Below are 22,540 nucleotides of genomic sequence, written 5' to 3'. Positions count from 1 at the left end.
ATTTAAGTTTTAAATCTTCTTTTGTGTGTTTTCTAGAGAACTTTCTCTCCACCTTTACTCATCTTTCTCTCTTTTCTCCTTTAAATAACCTACATCTTGGTTACAAAGTGAACCCAAGGTTGAAATGCCAATGTCAGGTGTTGAAATGAGTACCTCCAATGAGCAGGAAAGAGGCCCGCGAAGGCCAAGACTCTATTTCTCTCCTGGGGACAGTAGAAAAACTTCTGAAAGATTTAGAACTCAACCTGTAACTTCAGCCGAGAGAAAAGAAACAGATAGGTACGAATTGGAATGAGCAGCTAGATCCATAAATTCAGAACAGAAATAAATGGTAGTTATGCTATGACTGGCATGTCCGTGTGATTAGGCCACAGCACCGTGGATGTAGCAATGTGTGCTTGGCATTCGGATCCTATGACCTTTCTCATAATAGAAAGCTTCACTTTTCACACTCCTTATGTCATTGCAACATGTAAGCATTGCATTATGTTGTATGTGTTTTTGTGTGTGCATTGATAACCTCAGAAATGACTAGTGAAAATGTGTTCTCAAAACTTAAAGCACCCGTCATTATTTTACTGAAATTTTTTTTTTTTTGCTTGATGCATGACTTTTGTGTGTAACACAATTATAATATGTCTCACTGAGTTATTGAAACAAGACTTGGTTTCTTTTCTAATTGTCATATATATTCCACAGGACAACATTTCACCCGCCAGTGCAGACAGCTGAAGGTAAGTGCCATTCCTTTGCAGTCATATGTATTCCCATTCTAATCTATGGTACTCCATAGTTGCTTCAGTTGGTTAACGTCGGAATACGTCCCTCCCGCCCATCTTTAATGTTTTCATTGAACAGTTATAAGCAGCGGACTTGTACCTTTTTTGTCAGGAGGGGGACTGTCACTGGCTTTTTTTGCTGGCGCATTCACAGTACATACCTTTGTACTGCGCATGTGTCCAGCTTCTATAAGGTGCTTCAGCAACAGCCAATACAAGGGAATTCATGGTTTCGGCACCATGGAACCGGCACATGCATAGTACCGACGCAGGTACTGCGCATGCGCAATCTCTGGATTTCACTCGGCAGCCCATAGAGAGTCGTCCCGGAGTGAGGGAACACCTCCCAATGGGACTGCCTTGGTGACCGGCAGGTCGGACTTCCAGTCGGACTAGGCCAGTCATAGTGAATCCAGTGCTGTCTTACAGACTGCATCTGACTTCACTACAGTGGCAGATATTACCGGGGGGAGGGGGGTGCTGTAAAAACCACCACTGGTTATAAGCCCTTATTTCATGATAATCAATTACTTTTTTGACTACTTACAGTACATGTATACATACTTTTATAAGTAGGACAACTTACAAGGGCTGTATGTGTATATCCTACCCATTTGCATGCCATTCAAGATAGCATTTGGTACAGCACAGTAGAAATATTTTGCAGTAGTGGTAAATTTTGGGTCGCTAGTTCCAACACAAGCTTCCAATTGCTGCCCCCAAACAAGTGCCATCCCTAGGCAGGTGCCGCATGTGCCTAATGGAAAATTCACTACTGACTACCAACTGTAATCATTATGGCTATTAGGAGCCACAAGAGACTTCTGAAAAACGTATAAAACACAGAACTCCCTGATGCAATGACCATAGCAAAATGGTTTCCGAAATTGATTTTCAGAATTCAGTGTGCTGTCTGTGTTTATGTATACTCAGGTTATTATGCTTTAATAAGGTCTTGGACCTATTTATTTTTCCCACAGATGAAGCAAAGCTTGATGAAAGAGCAAAGCTCAGTGTTGCTGCAAAGAGGCTTCTGTTTAGGGTATGTCGAAATAGATCCAGTTGCTGACGTTTATGGGTCATTGGGATAATGCCTTTGGGAAGAATTGTTAACCTAAAGAGATTCCTTTTTGATGAAAAAGTTTCTCTATTATCTTACTTTTGACCAGATAATTACCTTAACAATTGTTATTGGTCTCATAAGTGGTGGTGTTTCCTTTATAATTTAATATAGAACAGGTTATAAACCTGTATCTTGCACACATTATGGACAGGCATTATGCTCCTAGCCTGCAGTTTGTGCAAGCTATGGGTGCTCTTTAATAATACAGGTTGAGTATCCCATATCTGTGTAGGCAAAAACCAAAATATTCCAAAAACAGTGTTTTTTTCAGAATATATATTTTTTTGTCCCCAACCACCCCAACACCACCACTTTTTTCTTACTTGTTCCTTGACCCTATCATTCTTAACCAACCTTGAATCCCTTTGTTACTATAGATCCTTAACTAAGAGAATTACAGTATTTTTGCGTTATAATCTCCTATCCTCTATGCCAGGCATGTTCAAACTGTGGCCCTCCAGCTACACGTCCTATCATGCCTTGCCACAGTTTTGCTATTATGGAATGGTAAAATTGCTAAAATTATGGCAAGGCATTCTGGGATGTGTGTTTTCACAACAGCTGGAGGGCCACAGTTTGGACATGTCTGCTCTATGCAATCCCTGCTTCCTAGATATCAACACTGGCAGGAGACCATTCTGGGTACCCCTTTTGATGACAATACACCATTAAAACTCCATAGCTTCTAATTCTAAACTAGTGAGGGATAATGATAACAAGGTATATTATAGATGTTACATGGTTCCCACTAGATTCCATAAGTTATTTTAGAGGTTATGACCCTAATTGTTGTACATACCCAGTGTACTTTCTCCAAAATGTTAGGATTTATGGTACTTGTGTATTTTGGCGGTGCCCCCGATGTCCGTCGTACGATGAACGGATCGCATGCCATGCACCCGATGGCATACGATGCGACTCGATTTTGACCCCCTATACGATAAAAAATCGTATAAGCACCCTAAAGGGTGCTTTTGAGCACCCTAATGGGTGCTTACAATGTTAAATGCACCCCCACGCCACCCCCCCCCCCACTATAAACGTGAACCCGAAGCGTGGCGAGCGCAGCGAGGCCGTGAGGGGCGGCGGTACGCGTCCTACGACCTTTTCATACCCCCACTATCCACGTCGGCGTGGAGTTGAGAATAGAATAGTGTGGCGAGCGCAGCGAGCCACCGAGCCCGAAGCGTGGCGAGCGCACGCGGATACCTTCACAGGTAAACGCGTCCCTTCGCGGGCTTCACAGGTATCCGCGTCCCCTCGCGGGGCTCGCTGTGCTCGCCACGCTTCGGGCTCGGTGGCTCGCTGCGCTCGCGACACTATTCTATTCTCAACTCCACGCCGACGTGGATAGTGGGGGTATGAAAAGGTCGTAGGACGCGTACCGCCACCCCTCGCGGGCTCGCTGCGCTCGCCACGCTTCGGGTTCACGTTTATAGTGGGGGGGGGGGGGTGGCGTGGGGGTGCATTTAACATTGTAAGCACCCATTTGGGTGCTTAACATTGTATAAGCACCCATTAGGGTGCTTATACAATGTTTAATCACATCGCATCGTATCGCATCGTATGGCATTGTATGCCATGTACAATGGCATACAATTTCAAAATTGTATGCCATCGTGCACTATCGTACGATATCGCGTCGCATCGCATACCATCGTATGCGTTATGGTATGCGATGCGATGGGCGCCGCCAAAATACACAAGTACCGGATTTATTTGCAGATCTAGTTAACAAGGTAGTACATGTCCCTACTAAAAATCCATGGCCTTCTCTTCTGGAGCTTCCACTGGAGGGCCTTGATATTTCTGTAGATAAACATAAATATTTATCGAGTGAATACAGTAGTTTGGCAGCAGGAGATGTGAAGTTTGGGAGGTTGAAATTGCTCAAGATAGAGGGTTATTCAGAGTGTAACAAATGAAACATTCAGGAGTCTAGGGTAATGTAGGTGACTGTAATGGCGCCTTCACATGAAGTGATTTCAGGGCATTTTCTAAGTGATCTGATCTAATTTGACTAGAACGCTTAGAAAATGCCCCTACATTGATCAGTGTGTGCATAGGCCATAGAGATAGCAATGCGCTGCCCGGCGATTAAGATCCAGCATGCCGGAAAAATCTAATTAGATCGATGGTCAATCCAGATAACAAATTTAATACGAAGTTGGAGGTAGAGCAACAAAAGTAAGTCATTTTGCACCTTGGTAAAACCATTTTATGCAAATATAACATGTGCAGAGAGATTTAGATTTGTTACTAAACTGTAGATCTGAATTAGTATAAAAATAAAGATGTTCAGCATTTTTAGACTACATGCAACATTAAATAATGTGTTGGCGCACATTTCCCCATGGTTCGTTTCCAACCCCGCTACATACTTCACAAGTTGGGAATATGAGTGAAGGTACAGAATGGAGAAGTTCAACGAGTGTCCTAATGGACGATAGACAGTCAATAAGTCTGTGGCACCCCTGTATGCGCCTTGCCATGGCACCTAGTTTCAGAACCACTGCTCTAGATGCATTATGAAATGGTTGGAAAAGCTATACAGGGGTGTTAGAATACTAGTAATTTCCAAGGGCCAATGAAAGCAAACAAAAGAAAGGTAAAGAGAAATAATGTACGCGTTATATTGTCCAACACTGCAAGATGATGAATGCAATTTAAATATAGTGGTCTATAAAAAAAAATATTTGCTCATTGTCCTCAAATGTTGCTAAATTCTTGTTCTGTCTCGTTTAAGCAGCAGTGACTGTCTGGTCAGGACATCTAGCAGCTGAGTACAGTTAAACTAAACTAATGAACTCTGAATGGTAGAAATGAAAGTATGCATTTTCATGAAGCCTACACAATATGTACACAGAGAGAGATTTGAGCAAAAGCCGCGTTCTGAGCAATTTAGCGTGGGAGATTTCCCACAGTCTAAAACTTCCATACACACTGAGATTTTCACAAGAGATGATTTTGCTGAGCTATCTAGTATGGGAGATTTGTGTTGAGCAAAAAAAAAAATAATGGGTGGTTATTACAGGACTGTGGGTGACGTAGATTGCGTCTTAAAACACGGGCAATTTTGAAGTCTCTTGCTAAGCGAACAGACTAGATATATACTGCACGCTTAAATGATCTAGACAGGCGATAGCGATGCACGGGGCTGGGCATCGCCATCGCTATGGGGCATTCACACTGAGGGATTTGTGCCTGATTTCTAAGCTTTTTAGCCATAATGGTCTCCCCATGTGTATACCCATAAAGGTCTTCAACACTAAATTCAAATGTGATTTGTGTAGTGCTGGGACCAGGTCACTTCATACAATTATCCAAAGCTCAGTATAGCTTTGTATCTTGTACTGCAGGGACAGTGATGGCTAAATAAGCTATCCATATAAAATTCTGGTTTGTAACAAAATGTATTGGACACAAGTGTGTTCAGAATCGTTTTGTGGAAGACAATATGCCAACTAAGATTGCGATGTATTAAAAAATGTACCAACAAACTGCATTCATTGCAATTGCCTGTCTGCATCTGCTTTCATTTCCAATTTGATCAAGTGTTTCTTTCTCCCCCTTCTTATGGCCCATACACACTGGGTGACTTTCAGCTGAAAGCCACTCAAAACAGCATGTTTGAGCGGCTTTCAGCTCAAAGCCGCCCAGTGTGTATGCCCCGGCGATGAGAGCTGCTGTGCGCTCCCGCATCATCGCCGGGAAAACCGTTCATCTTATCACCAGCAGATTGAGCGGCTTTGAGGACAGCTTTTGTATAGTGCTGTGCTATGCAAAGCCGTCCTCTCCCTGCTGACGGTGCCAGCCAGGGGGAAAGCTGCTCAATGTATATGCACTGAACGGCTTTCCCCCCCAGGGATGACAGCGATCATCGCTGTCCATACACGCTGGGCATAGTCGCCCAGTGTGTATGGACCTTTAGTTGTAGAAAGTTCAAGTAACTGTCCCCTTTTGTCCCAACACACTGGGTCACATTGGGCGTCTCTCCTGTAAATTTTTAACTCTTATGAGCAGGGACCTCTTCCCTTATATGCTTTTCCTTTTTTTTCATTATCACATCCTCCCTTTTATTTTATTTTATTTTATACTTATTGACCCTTTTAAGTATAATAACGTAAGAGTATGAACTACAATGCCTCGGAGCACTTTTTTTGTGCAGTGTCTGTTTCTTCCACAGTTCCAGTGCATTGTGGTCCTGTGCTGACCAAGAACATGTATTTCCTAACACTTATACTATGGCACATGTGTAGTTCTGCATGTGCCAATGAACACTAGATAACCAAATTAAATTTCGAGTAAGCACTGACCATGTAAATGTGAATTGCCCCGATAACACCTCTTTTCAAATGTTTTCTTTCAATCACAGGAATTGGAAAAACCTCTGGATCCAAAAACCACTAAGACACGTCCTAGAAATGCAGCTGTGGAAAGAAGGCTGCGCCGAGCGCAGGACAGGTCCCGGACTCAGCCTGTGACCACAGAAGAAGTGGTGATTGCAGCGACGTAAGTGTGGGCACAATGCAAGCTCTTTCTAGTGCTGGGATTTAGGCGGATTTCCCAGTTTATCCGCTGGAACAGTATGAAGTATGTATAGCTGGAGGATCTGGGCACCTCTCATCATGTCTGCCTAAATGATGGCTACATGGAGCAAGAGGGACAGGGTTTACCAAGGGAATGAAGAAATTAATCATTTGAACTAAGTGAGGGGTTTTCCAGGAAAATGCACTCCAAATAAAGCACACGCTGCACGTTCTGTGACTTCAGTTGGGGGTGACGTAGCTATATAGTAATTAAGAAAAACAAGCCGTTAACTGAAAGTGTTGATCCCAGAAAACAATACCCGTGATTTATATATTCCATTTATTAGGTTGGCCAGCAGTTATTTGGGTTCTAGTACATAAACTATTAAGCAGAATAACAATGTGGCCATTATTGGTTTACAATACATATGTGAGTAGTATCCTGTGGCAGCACCTATAGTGGGATCTGTGTTTGTTAAAGTTGTGTGAGCGCGCACACACAGGCAGCCATGTGTGTGTTCAGTATTCCTGATTCCAGAGTAACAATTCTCCAGCATAAAGTGACCCTTGTACCTCGGTAATGCCAATATATACGGCTGAATTACTAGCCTGCGATCACGTGATTTGCTCTACCCAAATCCAGCTCTTCTGGGGTGCATGTGACTTACACACTGTATGATTGGGTGATGTGTGATCAGCACCTTCTATCCAGTTCTTCAGTCAGGACACTGAGGCGCAGATTTATTAAGCTCGGTGAAGTGATAATGTGGCAGGTACTTTATCACCGGCCAATCAGCTCCAGGCTTGGTTTGAAAAATGACAGATAGGAGCTCATTGGCTGGTGATAAAGACCAGACACTTTACCACTTCACCGAGCTTAAAAAATCTACCCATGAGGGCTGTTTTACCATATGTGGAGATGTTGCCCGTCATCCTATAGAAGCCGGTGATAGATAAGTATCTAGAATTGGTAGATTGGTAGCTACTGGAAAAGGCCATACTAGGTTGTTTTTTGTTTGTTTTTTTGTGTCAGAAGTTGTCACCCCTGATCTTGTGCATTCTTTTAACATAAATACCTTCATGTATCTATCTTTAGAAGGTTGGATATGTCACCAATAATTCTCACCTTTTGTATATCCGTATGAAAGCATTTGGTTTCCCCATGAACTGCAGAAAAATAAATTGCTTCCAATCACTGTCTAAACAAATGTCAGTATTTATAGTGATCTCTCTTTTCATGATCTTGACATTTAACTTGTCTTATCTTTAAGACTGCAAACTTATCAGTCAGATTTATAAATCTTTAGCATCCGCTTGGAGAGAGGTGTTACTTAGTTGGTACTTTCGCACTCTAACTGTCCTTTTTGAAATATCCTTTCAAATGGCAATTATTAGCTGAGCAAGCTCCTCCTTGTTATGCTAATGTGATCGTGACTGGTTGTCCATCTAAGTATGTAGAACTATTGGATAGTCTTTCCCTGCTTTTTCCATTTCTTGCATTTCTGAATTAGGCTGAATTCCAGCGTTGTATTATGCTTTATTGGAGTTTGACATTTTGCAATCTGTTAATTTTCCATTTCTCTTATTGACTGTTCTTCTTTTTTTCCTTTTTGCAATATTAAAGCAAGCCTAGTCCTGCAGCACACTCAGTGACTACACACACTGTAGCCCCAAGGGTCCCTATCCCCTCTGTAACTAAGAGTTCTGTGCACCGTATCAGGTACTAAAGGGGGGGGTTGCATGACAAATAAAACCATACAGGATGCCTTATTAATACTTAACACCAACTGTTGCTTTTTTGCATTATAGTGACTTTTTGCTGAAGCATGATAACAGTATATTGCTTAAATTAATACAAACCATTAACAGCGAATGCATGTCCAGGATGGCTGATCACATCTGTATATTGATGAAAATGGACTTGTAGCTGCCAAAATGATAAATGTTACTGTATATTTTCCATATTGAAAAAAGAGAAAGAAAACACTACTGTAGTTACAAATGATGAAAAACACCCCAAAGCCTCCTATGGTACTTACCTTGCCTTTCTTTGAACTACTGCTCTTCTGATTCATAGACAGATGCTGTTGTCAGTGGTCCTCCCTTAGTGTAATACACCCAAGTGTTTCTCAGGTGGTCACAAGCCCATTGCCTGAGACTGCCACTCAGTGGTGCATTATATCAATAACTACTTTCTCCTTTTTTTCCAAGTTAAAAAAGCACTGCCATCCTAACGTTATTTACCAGGTTTCACGCTTTGATAAGCTACATGTAATCCTGAAGTAAATCTGAAAGCATCTTGCTAAATTTATGGTCATGCTACCATGGAATAGGAAATACTTGCTTGTATGCTTACATAAAACTCTTCACTTTGACTCTCCCTTTTCACTATTACATACTAAAAATCAACAGTCTTGCATATATAAGACAATTAAAATTTCGGTTGGACTGTAGGGGATGCTGAAGTATAATCTTTACGATGGGGTAAATACTGGTAATGGGCCAGGAACATTAATTATTCAAATGTGTTTTGGCTCCTCCCCCTATATGCCCCTTCCACAGACATGGTTTTTAGCCTGTGCCTGAAAGCCGGTCACTAACTTTATGGCTCCAGGATAATGTTTTTTTTTTTTTTTCAATTTATATTTGCCTTTCAACAAGATCACAGTTGGCCACTTTCAGCCTGCACCGTGGGATGCTGCTAGGGGAACCCGGTCCCATCTTTAAGAAGTTTCACTAGACTAGTTTTTTAGTGGAGGGTCATCTGGTCAGACCCATACAATGGGTGCTACTGACGACAGATACCAGTCCACACAGATAGGGTGCAGTTACCCTTCAGAACACCTTTCAGGGTCGTAGGGCACCCTTCAGGAAGTAGTCATAAAAGTGTTAGAGTTGCGGGCAGTTTACTGAGCATTGTGTCAAGCCACTCCTTCTCAAAGGGAAATCTGTACAGGTTCAGTCCAACAACACCAGAGCCGTGGCATAAATCCCCAAACAAGCTGGAACCATGAGCAAAGAAGCCATGAAAGAGGTTTTACCAATCCCCTGTATAAGCTCTGGCAGTAGATGCATTGACGGCTCTGTGGATGTCCAATTGGTCTATGCCTTTCCATTATTCCCGCTTCTACCACTGTTTCTCAGTAGGGTAGAGTGAGAACAGGTGACGTGGTCAACTTCTTTGCTCCAGATTGGCCACGAAAATCTTGGTATACCAATCTACAATTTCTTCTAATAGACCAGCCTTGGACTCTGCCTCTTCGGCCAGTCCTGCTTCTATCAAGACTTATGTCAGCTGCGTTTGACAACATGGCTGGTAAATACTATTCTGTCAATAGTCATTTCAACAATGACTTGAGCACTTAAAGCCGTTACTTTCAAACAATATCGTATTTTGAAGGCGTATGTCTTGTGGTGTGAGAAAATGTCTTTTGTCAGTAACTTTTTGGTTGAACGTCTTCTCTGGTTTCTCCAATCAGGATTGGAAGTGGGTCTTCAGCTTGGTTCTCTAAAAGTTTAAGTTTCAATCTTCTATCTAGGGATGCCATCTCTAATAAGCAGGTGTCCGCCCCGGACCCCACATCGGCCGCCCCGCGCATTTACTTACATGGGTGGGTGGCTGGGAGCGGGGCAGACAGCCGTGCGGGTGCCCGATGCCTCTGGGCACGAGCAGATGGGTGGCACTGGCCGCAGAGTGGCAAGTGCGGCCTGCTCAGCGTGACCTCTTACTCTCACACAGTGCAGGCCACACATCGGGGTCTGGGAACAGCTGTGGAGTGCCTGAGTTGGGTGCTCATACACTGCCCTGCATTAGACTACACATGCACAGTATAATCCCGAAGTCCCGGGATTGAATACTGTGAACCCGGAATTGAAATCACTGACGTTTTGGGACCAAATCCTGGTATCCCGCTGAAACTGATCACTGGATTGGCCACCCTAGCTTATCTTTCATGAGGATAGGGTCGAACTTCGAACTCATCAGGTTTTCCTTCTTAAGGTGCTTTCGGCATTCAACATAAATCAACCTATTGCGGTTCCTGTGACCAGATGACTCTCCAACTGCAAAGTAAAAGGACAGTTTCTATCTATAAAACGGATGCTCTTTTTGTTTTGTATAATGCAAATAGACCAGATTGGCCTGCCTCAAAACAGACCTTGTCTAGATGGATACACTGCAGCCTCACGGCCGGTTCCAGTTTCAGCATCCTCTCATTCCACCAGTTTGGTGGGTACCTCGGATGGCTGCTCGGGAGTTTCAACTTTACAGTTGTGTTGTGCAGCTACTTGGGCTGGCAAGCTCATATTCATAAAGTTTTATCAGTTTTATACATTTGCGTCTCCTGCATATCTATTCGGCTGTACAGTTTTGCAAGACTCTCCTTACGATGGGACATCTCAGAGCCTCTGACATGTGCGGACTATACTCTATTGTCCTCTACGGACAATAAATCCCTTTCTTTGATTCCATAGGGGATGCTGGACCACCCTGTGGTGTTGTGTTTTAAATTGTTAATATGCTCTGGGTTGCAGTTCTTGTCATATTGTTTTAATTGTGACGTGTCTGTTTTCCATAGATCTCCTCCTCTGTTGGTGAATTTGCTGCCTCTCATTGGGCGCAGTGCTTAACTGGTTTGTGGGAGGGGCATAGTGGGGGGGGGGTAGAGACAGCCACACACTTTAAAAATTAAAGTGCCAGACTGTTAGTTACCTGTCTATACCCCATTGTAAGTACTATACACCAGCATCCCCTATGGACTCAGAAAGGTGAGTAACAAAATCCTGTTTTGTACCACTGTTGCAGTGGCGCATTAGATAATCCTCCTGTAATTCAAATTCAATTGTCCCCTGAGATTTCCAATGCATTATGTATGTAAAGGAAAATAGTCATGAAACTAAAAACACCAAATATTTGTGTTACAAAATTGAAATGTGTTCTGAATGTGGTCATTATTTAAGGAAAATGAAAAAATCCTAACGGACTAGGAGTAATAAGCCCCACTGCTTTTTCACATGGGAACCCCCCCCCCCACACACACACACACACACACTTTCCATTTCGAGTCCTGTTTTCGGGCAATAATACATGGGGTCTATTAGCTGTGGGGGCTTATTGCAGATAATATGATATCACCCTAAGACAGTGGTTTCCAAACTGTGTGCCTAGGCACCCTGGGGTGCCTCAGGACACTTGCAGGGGTGCCTTGGGTTGATGGAAGAAGATCAATTCATATTATTTATGGTCAATGTACCAGGCAAAACCAGTGCTTGTGGCTGCCAATCATAATATATGTGGACAAAGAGAAGCAAATCCTGTTCCTCACCAGATAACTGACATATTAACACAATGCACTTAATTTATATATATTTATATATATATAAATATATATTTTTCTGAATTTCTCGATAAGCATTTGGCCTAGGGGTGCCTTGAAAATATTTTGATGCCCTAGGGCTCCGTGATTCAAAAAAGTTTGGGAACTACTGCCCTAAGATGTTCAAATATCTAGTCATCTTGCACTGACAGCTGTCTTTAAAGATTCCATGAATGGCTTGTTGCCATATGATTCACTAAGCCAGTAGATACAGTTATTTAAGGAAATCATTCTGCATATGCCCAAAAAAGTGACTGGAAGCATATGTTCCTATGTAGATTTGCAGCTTACTACCACTTATAGTGCTGGACTGGGGTGTACAATGCATGCCAAGTACATGGAGTGTAATTTTGCATTAGGGTGCAATTGCTCCCAACTCTGCATCAGCCCAAAGAGTGTATGTAGCATTGCTTCGTTTAGGTTGATGTGTGTATGTATACATTGTTGATATTGAATGACCCAATTCAAACATGTTTATTTAGCAATCCATTTTTATCCTGGTTTCCGAGTTGTTCTACTTTTACTAACTCGTTCACTTTCTGATTTACATGTCTAGTATAAATATTGTGACGTTCACGATAGGAACACCTGCATGAAATAATACCTAGTATGCATCTGGAGAACATCAGATGTGCAGCCAGCATTAATAATCAGATTAGCTTCACTCAGGGATCATCCATCAGTAATGGTAGAGGTGAGTGTGCAATAGGGATGACAGCCGCACAGGACGATGCCATGCTCGTGATCTAAACAGGCGCATGTCTTATTTTTAAGTTCCTTATTGGCTGTCTGATGTCTAAATGATTGTGATGTGAAAACAAATATATTGCAGTTGACTTATTTTATCTATATAAAAGGTTGCAGTCATCTGCATATGTAACTGAGTGGCAACATTATGGGTTTTCTAGTCCTTACAATAAAATACTGAGAAATCCATGTGACTTAAATATACCTTGACAGCTATTCCACCATCAGAGTTCATATACACTTACCGATCGGCCACTCTGTGTTGTCCTGACGTCTTTTAGGCTGGCCCTTGAATTTGCTCGCTAAGCTGGGAGTTCAGTCGCTGCAGCAACTGTACAGGTGGTCGTGGTCCTCGCGCACACACAGCCAGAGGCAACTGTGTAATCATAATCTGGTATTGGCTGCACTATAGGGATGCTGCAATATGGCTGTGAACATATCGGATGTACACACCCACCGACAACCTTCCAGTATTTTGGCAATCGTTGTGAAACTACAAGTCCCATCATGCCTTGCCACAGTTTTGCTATTGGGGAATGTGAAAACTATGGCAAGGCCTGCTGGGATATGTAGTTTCACAACAGCTGTAGGGCCACAGTTTGGACATGCCTGGTCTAATGTGAACCTAGTAATATGATACACCCCACAATTTGTGGTAATATAGAACTAGGAATTAAAAACTCCAATGCTAGGTTATGCACTCTACAAGGTACTGGTCATAGTGCTGCTGTAGAAAGAGAGCAAATTTGTAAGTCCCTGCCGCAGGGAGCTGGGAGGACAGTGGAAGGCAGGGAGATGGCCTCCCTGCCTATGCTGCACGCTGCACATAGCTGCTGGGGGGAGAAGGAGGGCTGGTGGGGACACAGGCAGCATAAGCTGCTGCTCTGAGGAGACAGGGCAGGCGGGGAGGTCCAGGGAGCGCTGCGATGGTCCTGCTCGTGCATATGTAATGAGCGCAACCCGGCGCATTGAATATTAATGAGCGGCTTCCCACCCCCTGCTGACGTCATCTGAAAAAAAAAATTATTATTAAATAAATTTGCTGCAAGTTTATGAATTCAAATATCAAGACCCTTCAAATAATACAATTACTGATATTTTGACAAAAAAAAAAAAAAAAGGAAACCCTTTATTTTAAAAGATCACTTTCCTGTTCACCTTTAAAAAGATGTCAAATGCAAAACGGTGAATCTCGACAAAAATAATGCTGAATGTAGTTCTCCATCCTAGCATTGAATACACGCTCGGCAAATTAAAGTCAAAACCCCATTGAAATACACCAGCGAATTGCAGCGAGTATGAAACTGAAAACTGGCCGGCATTCACTGTTCGCTTTCGGTGAACAGTGAACATTGAATACAGCATATACCATTTTCGGAGAAAAAAATCACTGTTTCGCTGAAAAACAGCCCAGTTCACCGAAAAAAGTGGGAATCCAGAGCATTGAAGAACCATAAGGTTCTTAAAATGCAAAAATAAACAGACTTTGTATGCATTGTACAATTTTTGCATTGAGTCTTAACTCAGATTTTCGGACTCCATACTTTTTTAATGGTTTCGTGCCAAATAAGCAGCTGCTTGCACGTCCATATATACATACATACATATGCAAAATCTATTGAAGTATCCCTACATAAGGCGCTTGCCAGTTGTAAGGCTCGTAAAGTTAGACAACTGGTACTTTTAATGATGCACTATCCATTATGCATATTAGTTAGACATTTTGTCACCAAAACTTGCTATTTTTCAAATGAAAACTTTTGCTGATCACAATGGAGGACACATAAATAGTTTCAGAGGCTCCCAAACTCGGTCCTCAAGGCACCCCAACGGTCCAGGTTTTATATATATATATATATCTCAGCACATATGGCTAAATCAGACTGACTGAGTTACTAATTAAGTCACCTGTGGCCAAGCATGGATATACTTAATACCTGGACCGTTGGGGTGCCTTGAGGACCGCGTTTGGGAACCTCTGGTTTAAGTGATTTTTCATTGCAACAGTGCCACCTGCTGACCATTTGTAATAAATCTTTTTTTAAATCGATAGTAGGTGCCTGTCTGTCACATTTCTCTTCATTGCAAGCCTTGAAAGTCACTTCAGAGTTACTTGCTCAATTACTTTAATTTTAATCAGCTCATATCACAGGTGCCCACATTTATTCTTAACTAAATAAAAACTTGTTTCCTACTATTGACAGTGCCCTTACTATGGAACAAGCATGCTAGAGCCATAGCTAATGGATCAGAGACAATCTGTGTTTAACCAATCGTAGGATTTTTTTTCTTCTTCTAAACAACATAAGTATTTAGGAATCCTGAACAAAGTGATACTAGTCCAGTGTGATGACGGTACAGTCTTACAAATGATCTCTTCCTGCAAGAAATAGTTCCGTAATATCATGTTTCTTTTGTTTGGCATGTTTTTGTGTGTTAAATGCATGCATTTTTATGATGGTCACAGCGGTGTGTTATTTATATCATCCTACTTCTGTGTACTGTTGTCTAGTCTTCAGGCATCTGCGCACCAAAAAGCTGCATCCAAGACTGAAATGGAAGTGGCGAAAGGAGCCATTGTAGAACAAGATATCCCTGAAGAGCCAGACTCGTCCTCGCTGTCTTTAGCTGAGAAGATGGCCTTATTTAACAAGCTTTCCCAGCCCATCACTAAGGAGGTAGCTGTGCGAAGCAGGATGGATATCCGACAGCGAAGAATGAATTCACGCTATCAAACTCAGCCTGTTACTTTGGTTGAAGTTGAACAGGTATACCTCCTTTTTATTGTCCACAACATGTCCTTTCTAACTCCATTGATGCTTCTGAAGCTGGTGGAAGACAGGTTGACCTGGTCTGTAATGTGAGTTTAAATCTTAACTTTTGTACCTCTTATTGTGAAGCACACGTGACCTATACCAAGACCATTTGGTATAATCTCACGTTATTACTAATTGCTGGGCAACATTAGATGAGCAATTCTGAAATGCATTAAGGGGGTATTCAATCCCGGGTGAATTTTTTGGCAGACAAAAAATCCGCAATTTTCACCTGTTTTTGGGGCGAATTCGACTCGTCCCATTCAAGGACAGTGTTGATTTTTCACCTGGGAGAAAAATCCAGCACAAGCAATAACAGTGTGGATTGCCGAAATTGCCGCAAATTCACAGATTTGCGTGAATTTGCTGCCGTATTCACCCATGCCATTTCGCTAAAAAAAAAACCTGTATCAGCGAAATGGACTCAAAAACATGTGAAACCGCCCGTGATTGAATACTAATCAGCAAATTATTGCCGATTTTTCACCAGGCCAGGAAATTCGGCCGGGACTGAATACCCCCCTAAAACTTGAAAGCTGCCAGCAGGGTACACTTTCCAACATAACTATCCTATCAATATCTGATAGGATAGTTATCAGATGTACACCATAGCAACAATATGTTGCTACGGTGTACATCCAGGACTGTATTCAAGAATAGAAAATATGTATTTCTAATTTTGAATACTATAGTGATTGTACGCGTTGGCAACAAGATAGTCTCTGATAAATACATTCCGCAGAGTGTCAGGCAGGTGATTTACTAGGCTGAACTTTCTGCAATCCTGCTGCAGTATCATCTGCCTTGTGTGACATTTGGTTTGTAGGTATGTCACTGCAGTAACATCGCTTCTCCCCTAGATTAAATAAAATATGCACACCTTCTTCAAGATATAACATAAAAAAAGTCTCTTAGGAGTCGATTCAATATGGCGCGCAGCGATTAGCGCCGAGAGGGAGATCCCATAGCTATTTTAATCAGCATGCCGCTAACAGACAAGAGTATTTCTGCAGAAATTCAACAAAACAAAGGTGGTGCAAACGCGTTGCTGAGGGGCACTTAAGTCTGTAAATACCGTACCCGTGACTAAACACTCGCTAGTAACTGCATTCTCCAGCTTAGCAGCCCGCTGATAAGAATTGCTCCGGGAGCTTCCTCCCTGCACGATTAACTGCACCGTATTGAATTGTACCCTTAGATTGTAACCTTTTACATTTTTTTTACTTTTAACTTCGCTTAAAAAAAAAACCTGTATTATCAAAAGTAAGATATTGGATATGCTGTTAAACCTAACTGTTGTGTAAGAAAATTCTTTTGATTTGATTAGTTCCTGGGAATAAATATTTGGTCATGTTGAAACATTAACCAACAGAAGTATATTGTAATGCTTCTGTACTGTGGGATGGTGTCACATGTGAAATAGCTTGTAGTATTTCTTTACCCTGAGGGAAGTCATGCTATCGGTGTCAAACGCCAAAGTGAGGAGTCACAAATCTGACACATGAAATTTTAGTGGCTTCAGAGCGAAGCAGGGGTGGTATTACTCTTCAATATTATATCCCCCCCCCCCCCACACCACCACCACCACCACCACGTCTCAAATAAATGCGCCAAATCCAGAGCCACTGTCTGATGGGATTATACACTGGAAAGGGCATGTTTTTCTTGGAGGGGTGGAGGGATACTGTGCATATTTTGTTAAAGCATTGTGCCATGAGTGAACACATCTAACAGACCTACAGTAGTGGGGAATTCAGTTTCACCTGTTAATTGAATGGGGTGAAGAAGGTATTGGGCCTCAAGGTTTGACACCCATGGCTATTCAATTACAGACCCTTTTTTTTCTCATCTGTTAAAATAATCTGTTTAGGGCATTAACACACACGGGGGTACTTAATTGTTTTACGCTCTGAGCAACCACTAGATGATACGTTGGAGCAGTTTGCCTGTTCCGTTCGGGTGTAAAAAGCTGCTGACACTGGCATTTCAGCTTGCAGCCCCTGTGCTGGCAAACTGAAATTAGCAAAAAGTTACCTGTTTGGGTGCCAGGTTAGTCTGGTTTAACTATGTTATGCAACTTAACCTGGTTGAAAAGGGAACGATTAGCCTGAACAAACTGTGCCTGACAATCTACCATCACTTTAGATGGGTGGCACTAGTACGGTGCCCTAAAACAGGCATGATGATTGTTGGGGAATCCCCCCACCCCTCCCTGAGTCAGAAGCTAACCGAAATCCCAGTTAAGTGCGGTTCGTAGACTAATACCCCTTTCAGACAGAAAACTAAATTACCAGGTGAAGCAGTTCTAACCGGTAATTTTGTGAATAACACGGGTCTTTTTTCTGTGTGTAAGGGCACACCCGTGTTGTAAATCCTGTGTCTCCAACCCTGGAATTGACCACGGTCGAGGACACGGGATTTATGACCCGTGTTGACCCATTCACACAGAAGAAATACCTGTGTTATTCAGCAAATTAACGGGTACAAATTTTCAACCCGGTAATTTGTTCTTCTGTGTGAAGAGGGGTCAGGCTGCTCCCAGCAAAATGACACTGCATTTGAAATGCCGTGTATTTGCCAGGATTTGCAGACTTTTCCGTCTGAAAGGGGTATTATTGTATTGCTCCAGGAGATCAATTAGTCTGTTGTAAATTACGGTACTCTTTACCTAGAAGGGCGCCAACGATCAAAATCGTGGTCATCGCGGGTAGAAATCGCGGTGATCGCGGTCATCGCGGGCATCGCAGGTAAAATTGGATGGTCGCGATGCCCGCGATGACCGCGATCACCGCGATTTTCCCATAGGGAACAATGTTAAAAAAGCTGATTGACCGCGATTTCACTGTTAAATGGCTCAATTGACCCGATTTGGCCATATTAACCCTGAATTAGGCCCAATTAACCCTTAAATGTCCCCCCCAATTTTTGACGCCACCCCACGATCCACGCCAACCCGAAGCGTGGCGAGCGCAGCGAGCCCGCGAGGGGCGGCGGTACGCGTCCTCCGACCTTTTCATGCCCTACTATCCACGTCGGCGTGGTGTGAGAATAGAATAGTGTGGCGAGCGCAGCGAGCCACCGAGCCCGAAGCGTGGCGAGCGCAGCGAGCCCCGCGAGGGGACGCGGATACCTTCACAGGTAGACGCGTCCCCTCGCGGGCTTCACAGATGTCCGGGTCGCCACGGACACCTGTGAAGCCCGCGAGGGGACGCGTATAACTGTGAAGGTATCCGCGTCCCCTCGCGGGGCTCGCCACGCTTCGGGCTCGGTGGCTCGCTGCGCTCGCCACACTATTCTATTCTCACACCACGCCGACGTGGATAGTAGGGCATGAAAAGGTCGGAGGACGCGTACCGCCGCCCCTCGCGGGCTCGCTGCGCTCGCCACGCTTCGGGTTGGCGTGGATCGTGGGGTGGCGTTAAAAATTTGGGTGGACATTTAAGGGTTAATGGGCTCTGTAGCCCATTTAACATTGATTCCTATGGCCAAATCGGGTGGATTGAGGCATTTAACACTAAAATCGGGTCCATCGCGGCTTTTACCATTGCTTCCTATGGGAAATCGGGAGCATCGCGTCGCGGGCATCGCGGGTACGTTTATGGCCGGCCGCGACGCGACCGACACGATTTTCATGTTTTACATTGATTTCAATGGGAAATCGCGGGCATCGCGTCGGTCGCGTCGCGGCCATACATAAATGTACCCGCGATGCCCGCCGTACTAAGTAAAGAGTACCTAAATTACTATGGCTAATTGAATTCCCTCCTTAGATGACAAAAACTAATCCACTGATACACGACTTAAAAATGAATATACATTTACATGAATTTAAATGAAGTACATTATTTCATGAGATTTTTTTTTACATATGTACCTGGATTATTAAACTAGGCCAAATTAGAAACTGATCTGTGCACTGACAAGTGCTTTTGGTTCCTTTTTGCAGTTTAAGAGTACAGGGGAAAAGATCGCTCCATTACCACAAACCATTGTAACATCTGTGGCAACTTTAACTTCTCGTTCATCGCCTGTGTGTCCCGGGGACATAAATGTCACAAAGCCATCGAATTATGATGAGAGGATATCCAGTATCTCCAGCCCTTCAACTGCGCTTCACACTACAGTGGACTCTGGAAACATTACAGAGAGGAGCCTGTTGCTGTCAGAGCTGTGGAGCTCTTCTCCTACTGATAAAGCCAAAGACAAGGAATTGAGGAAGCCCGTGCTAGATGAGACCAGGGTGCCGGTGGCAGCAGATCGCAGCATGAGTAAATGTGGCTCTGCTCGGAAGGAAGACGCTCTCTCTATTCTGGTCTTGTCAAGGGAGGAGGAAGCTGCAAAAGACCAGAAATCGCTTGGGCATGTCGCCTCAAGTAAGAGCACGGTGGAATTGCTCAGTCCACAGACACTGTTGAAACCTGCTGTACTACCAGATCTGTCAGTAGCAGAAAGCCCCCCGCAGGTAGAGTTGGATGATATGCAACCTGAGAGGAATGCTCTGCAGTCAGACACAAGCTCGTGGAGCGTGAAAGGTGCGAGTGGTAAGAAAGCTGTTCTGAATTAGAAACAATAGTTTAAGAATACAGTGTATTATATGACCAGGTAGTGGTCACAGTCATCTAGCATTGCAGGGTAGTATTATATAGATTATATATTTGTATTTTTGTGATTATATTACGCGTGGGAGATCATTCTGAGAGTCTCCATGTCGGTCTGTGTCCGAGGGTCTGTAATAGTTGAACTGCACCCTTTATGATGTAATCTCATACTCAGTTAAAGTAGCATTACAGATATAGTCATGCTCATATAAGCTGCTGTATGGCCGCTGGCACCTGTTTGGGGCAGCTAGTTGCACCTGCGACTCTGATTTGCTGCGCCGGGTAATGAGGGTGCGACTGAGACATGAACGGGGCACCTGCAACATGTTTAAGCTCGGAGCGTGGCTGTATCTGTGTATAGCATGGGGTATGTACATTAGTGTTACACAACTCTCATGCTTGGCCAGCTGTATCACGCTTCAAAAGTGATAAAATGGAGAGTGATAACTAGTCAGCCAATCAGCTCCTACCTACCATGTTACAGGCTGGGTTTAAAAAATGACAGGTAGGAGCTGATTGGCTGGTTGTTTATCACTCTCCATTTTATCACTTATGAAGCTTGATACTTCCGGCCCTTAGACAGCTGATAAATGTGGCTAATTGTGGGTTTTGCAGACCGAACCGCATAATCTATACAAGTGATGCTAATATATGCACATGTCCTTTAAATAGTGATGTCATCAGAATTCAGAGGTTATTATACACTCGTTATTATAAACTCTGCATTATAGTTTTTGTTTTTGAAAAACACTATCCATTCCATTCAGCAAATGATTATGTTTATGTTGGAACTCGCTCTGATATCCAGGATTGCTATGTGGTTACAGAACTTGGTGACTACTGTATCCCGCATGTATTGCTACATAAGTCAAATGTTTTTCAGATATGTGTCAAGCAGGCATGTGTCTCTGCTGTGTTTCCCAGGAGTGTGAGCACTTGTACATCTGACATGTGTAAGTGCTACGGGAGAAAAGTGAATGTGGCTAGTCAGGTTTATTGTGGTTGCGGGTTAATCATGGTGATCAAGCTTAATTATCAACTAATACCTATGACTTGAAAAAATAAAGTTGGCTTTATTCTTACTGCACTGTAGGGAGGTTTGGGGGTCCTCCATTATGGATCCCTCAACCCCAACCTCCCCTCCTCTAGGTTTGAATAAGTGTGATTGCTACTGTGAAGCCCAACCACATAGGTTCCAGCTATTTTCCCTTGATTGTTACACTATAAAATTGTGCTGTCAGATTTATTAATGTGTATTATCTGGGACAGCCACCATCTGCTCACTGCAGTGCAGTCCTGTATGGAACTCTATAGGGACCTTTATTTGTAAGGCTCCGGCAATAATATAGGAGTGTTGGGAGAGATGAGAGCCACTTCTGTGTAGAATCCAGCTGTCATTCTGTGTGTCTGGTACAGCACCGCACCTCTATCCTTCACTACCTGAAAAGTTCCTTTGAGGCTATGATCTGTGAGACAGTTGATATTCTGCAGGCTAGGTTGCTGCAAATTCTTCATATTGCCAACTTTCTCAGTGTAAATGAGGTTTTGTCCTTTTTTTTAAGTTTATGAAATGAAAGCTAAATGTTTCTATGTACTGTTCCTACAGATTTACTGGAGGAATAGGTTTTTACTATTGGTCTGCAGCATGTACAGTATGTTACCCACAGTTGCCTACCTGACCCTCTCCATGAGGGAGAAAATGCTCTGTTCCTTGGTAATGTATCATACCTCCCAACAGTCCCGATTTTAGCGGGACAGTCCCGATTATCAGGGCCTGTCCCGCTGTCCCACCCTCGGGCGGCAGTGTCCCGCAGTGTGGGGGGCTGTTGGGAGTCCCCCCCTGTCAGCTGCTAAGCAGCGGGGAATAAACGCTGTGCGCATGCGCACAGCGTCTATTCCCACAGCCAGGGGGCTGGGGGCATGGCAAGAGGCTCACAGAGCCTCTGGGTCATGCCCCCATAGCGGCAAAATGGGGGCGTGGCCTCGCGGGAGAGCCGCGAGTATAGGCCACGCCCCCGAATTAGGCCACACAACCGAAAATTTCGAAGCGCCTACGGCGCGCAACAGCAGCGTCCCGTCTGCTGAACTCACAAAGTTGGGAGGTATGATGTATGAATACTATCACCTACAGTGAAACACCTTTCTTATCAATTACCCAGCTCCCCACAGGTGATGGCAATCCTACATTACCAGGGAAGCCCAGGAGCAGAGCATTTTCTCCCTCATGGAGAGGGTCAGGTAGGTAAGTATGATGTTACCAGGAAACATGCAGTGAATCTGCAACTACAAATGGCATTGCCATCGACCGGGCATTTGGCATAGTTTAAGTAGTTTGTTTATAATCCTTATGTTGCTTATAGTGTGCTTACCAAGGTTTGCTGCACAATCCTATTTTCTGTCCTGGACTTTAATCCCAAAGCATGCGCTAGCTCTGTTGTGTGTGTGTGTGTGTGTGTTTGTGTGTGAGTCATTGTTCAGGATGCATTGTTTAAACAATTGGGAAACACCTAAGAGTTTGTACTGCTATTTGTGCCATTTAAAGAGCAATCCAATGCATTTTTAGACCGTAATAT

The 22,540-nt window shown here is 43.4% G+C and overlaps 1 protein-coding gene across 16 annotated transcripts in view; it reads left to right on the top strand.

The window, feature by feature from the left end:
- SVIL (supervillin) overlaps positions 1–22,540 on the top strand; it is a 195,523-nt gene that overhangs the window by 110,936 nt on the left and 62,047 nt on the right. For 13 of the 16 annotated variants that reach the window (XM_083188888.1, XM_083188882.1, XM_083188890.1 and 10 more), the window contains 6 exons: positions 109–279; positions 700–734; positions 1,760–1,821; positions 6,278–6,414; positions 15,066–15,321; positions 19,316–19,910. In XM_083188888.1, coding sequence (XP_083045014.1) covers positions 109–279; positions 700–734; positions 1,760–1,821; positions 6,278–6,414; positions 15,066–15,321; positions 19,316–19,910 — 1,256 coding nt within the window. The remainder of the gene's footprint in view (positions 1–108; positions 280–699; positions 735–1,759; positions 1,822–6,277; positions 6,415–15,065; positions 15,322–19,315; positions 19,911–22,540) is intronic. The other 3 variants (XM_083188895.1, XM_083188896.1, XM_083188884.1) reach the window with 2 other exon arrangements.

Source organism: Crinia signifera, chromosome 5 (genome assembly GCF_055691185.1).
Source record: "Crinia signifera chromosome 5, ASM5569118v1, whole genome shotgun sequence".
Taxonomy (NCBI): domain Eukaryota; kingdom Metazoa; phylum Chordata; class Amphibia; order Anura; family Myobatrachidae; genus Crinia; species Crinia signifera.
Note: the sequence above shows the minus strand (reverse complement) of the source record. Positions and strands in the feature narration are given on the sequence as shown.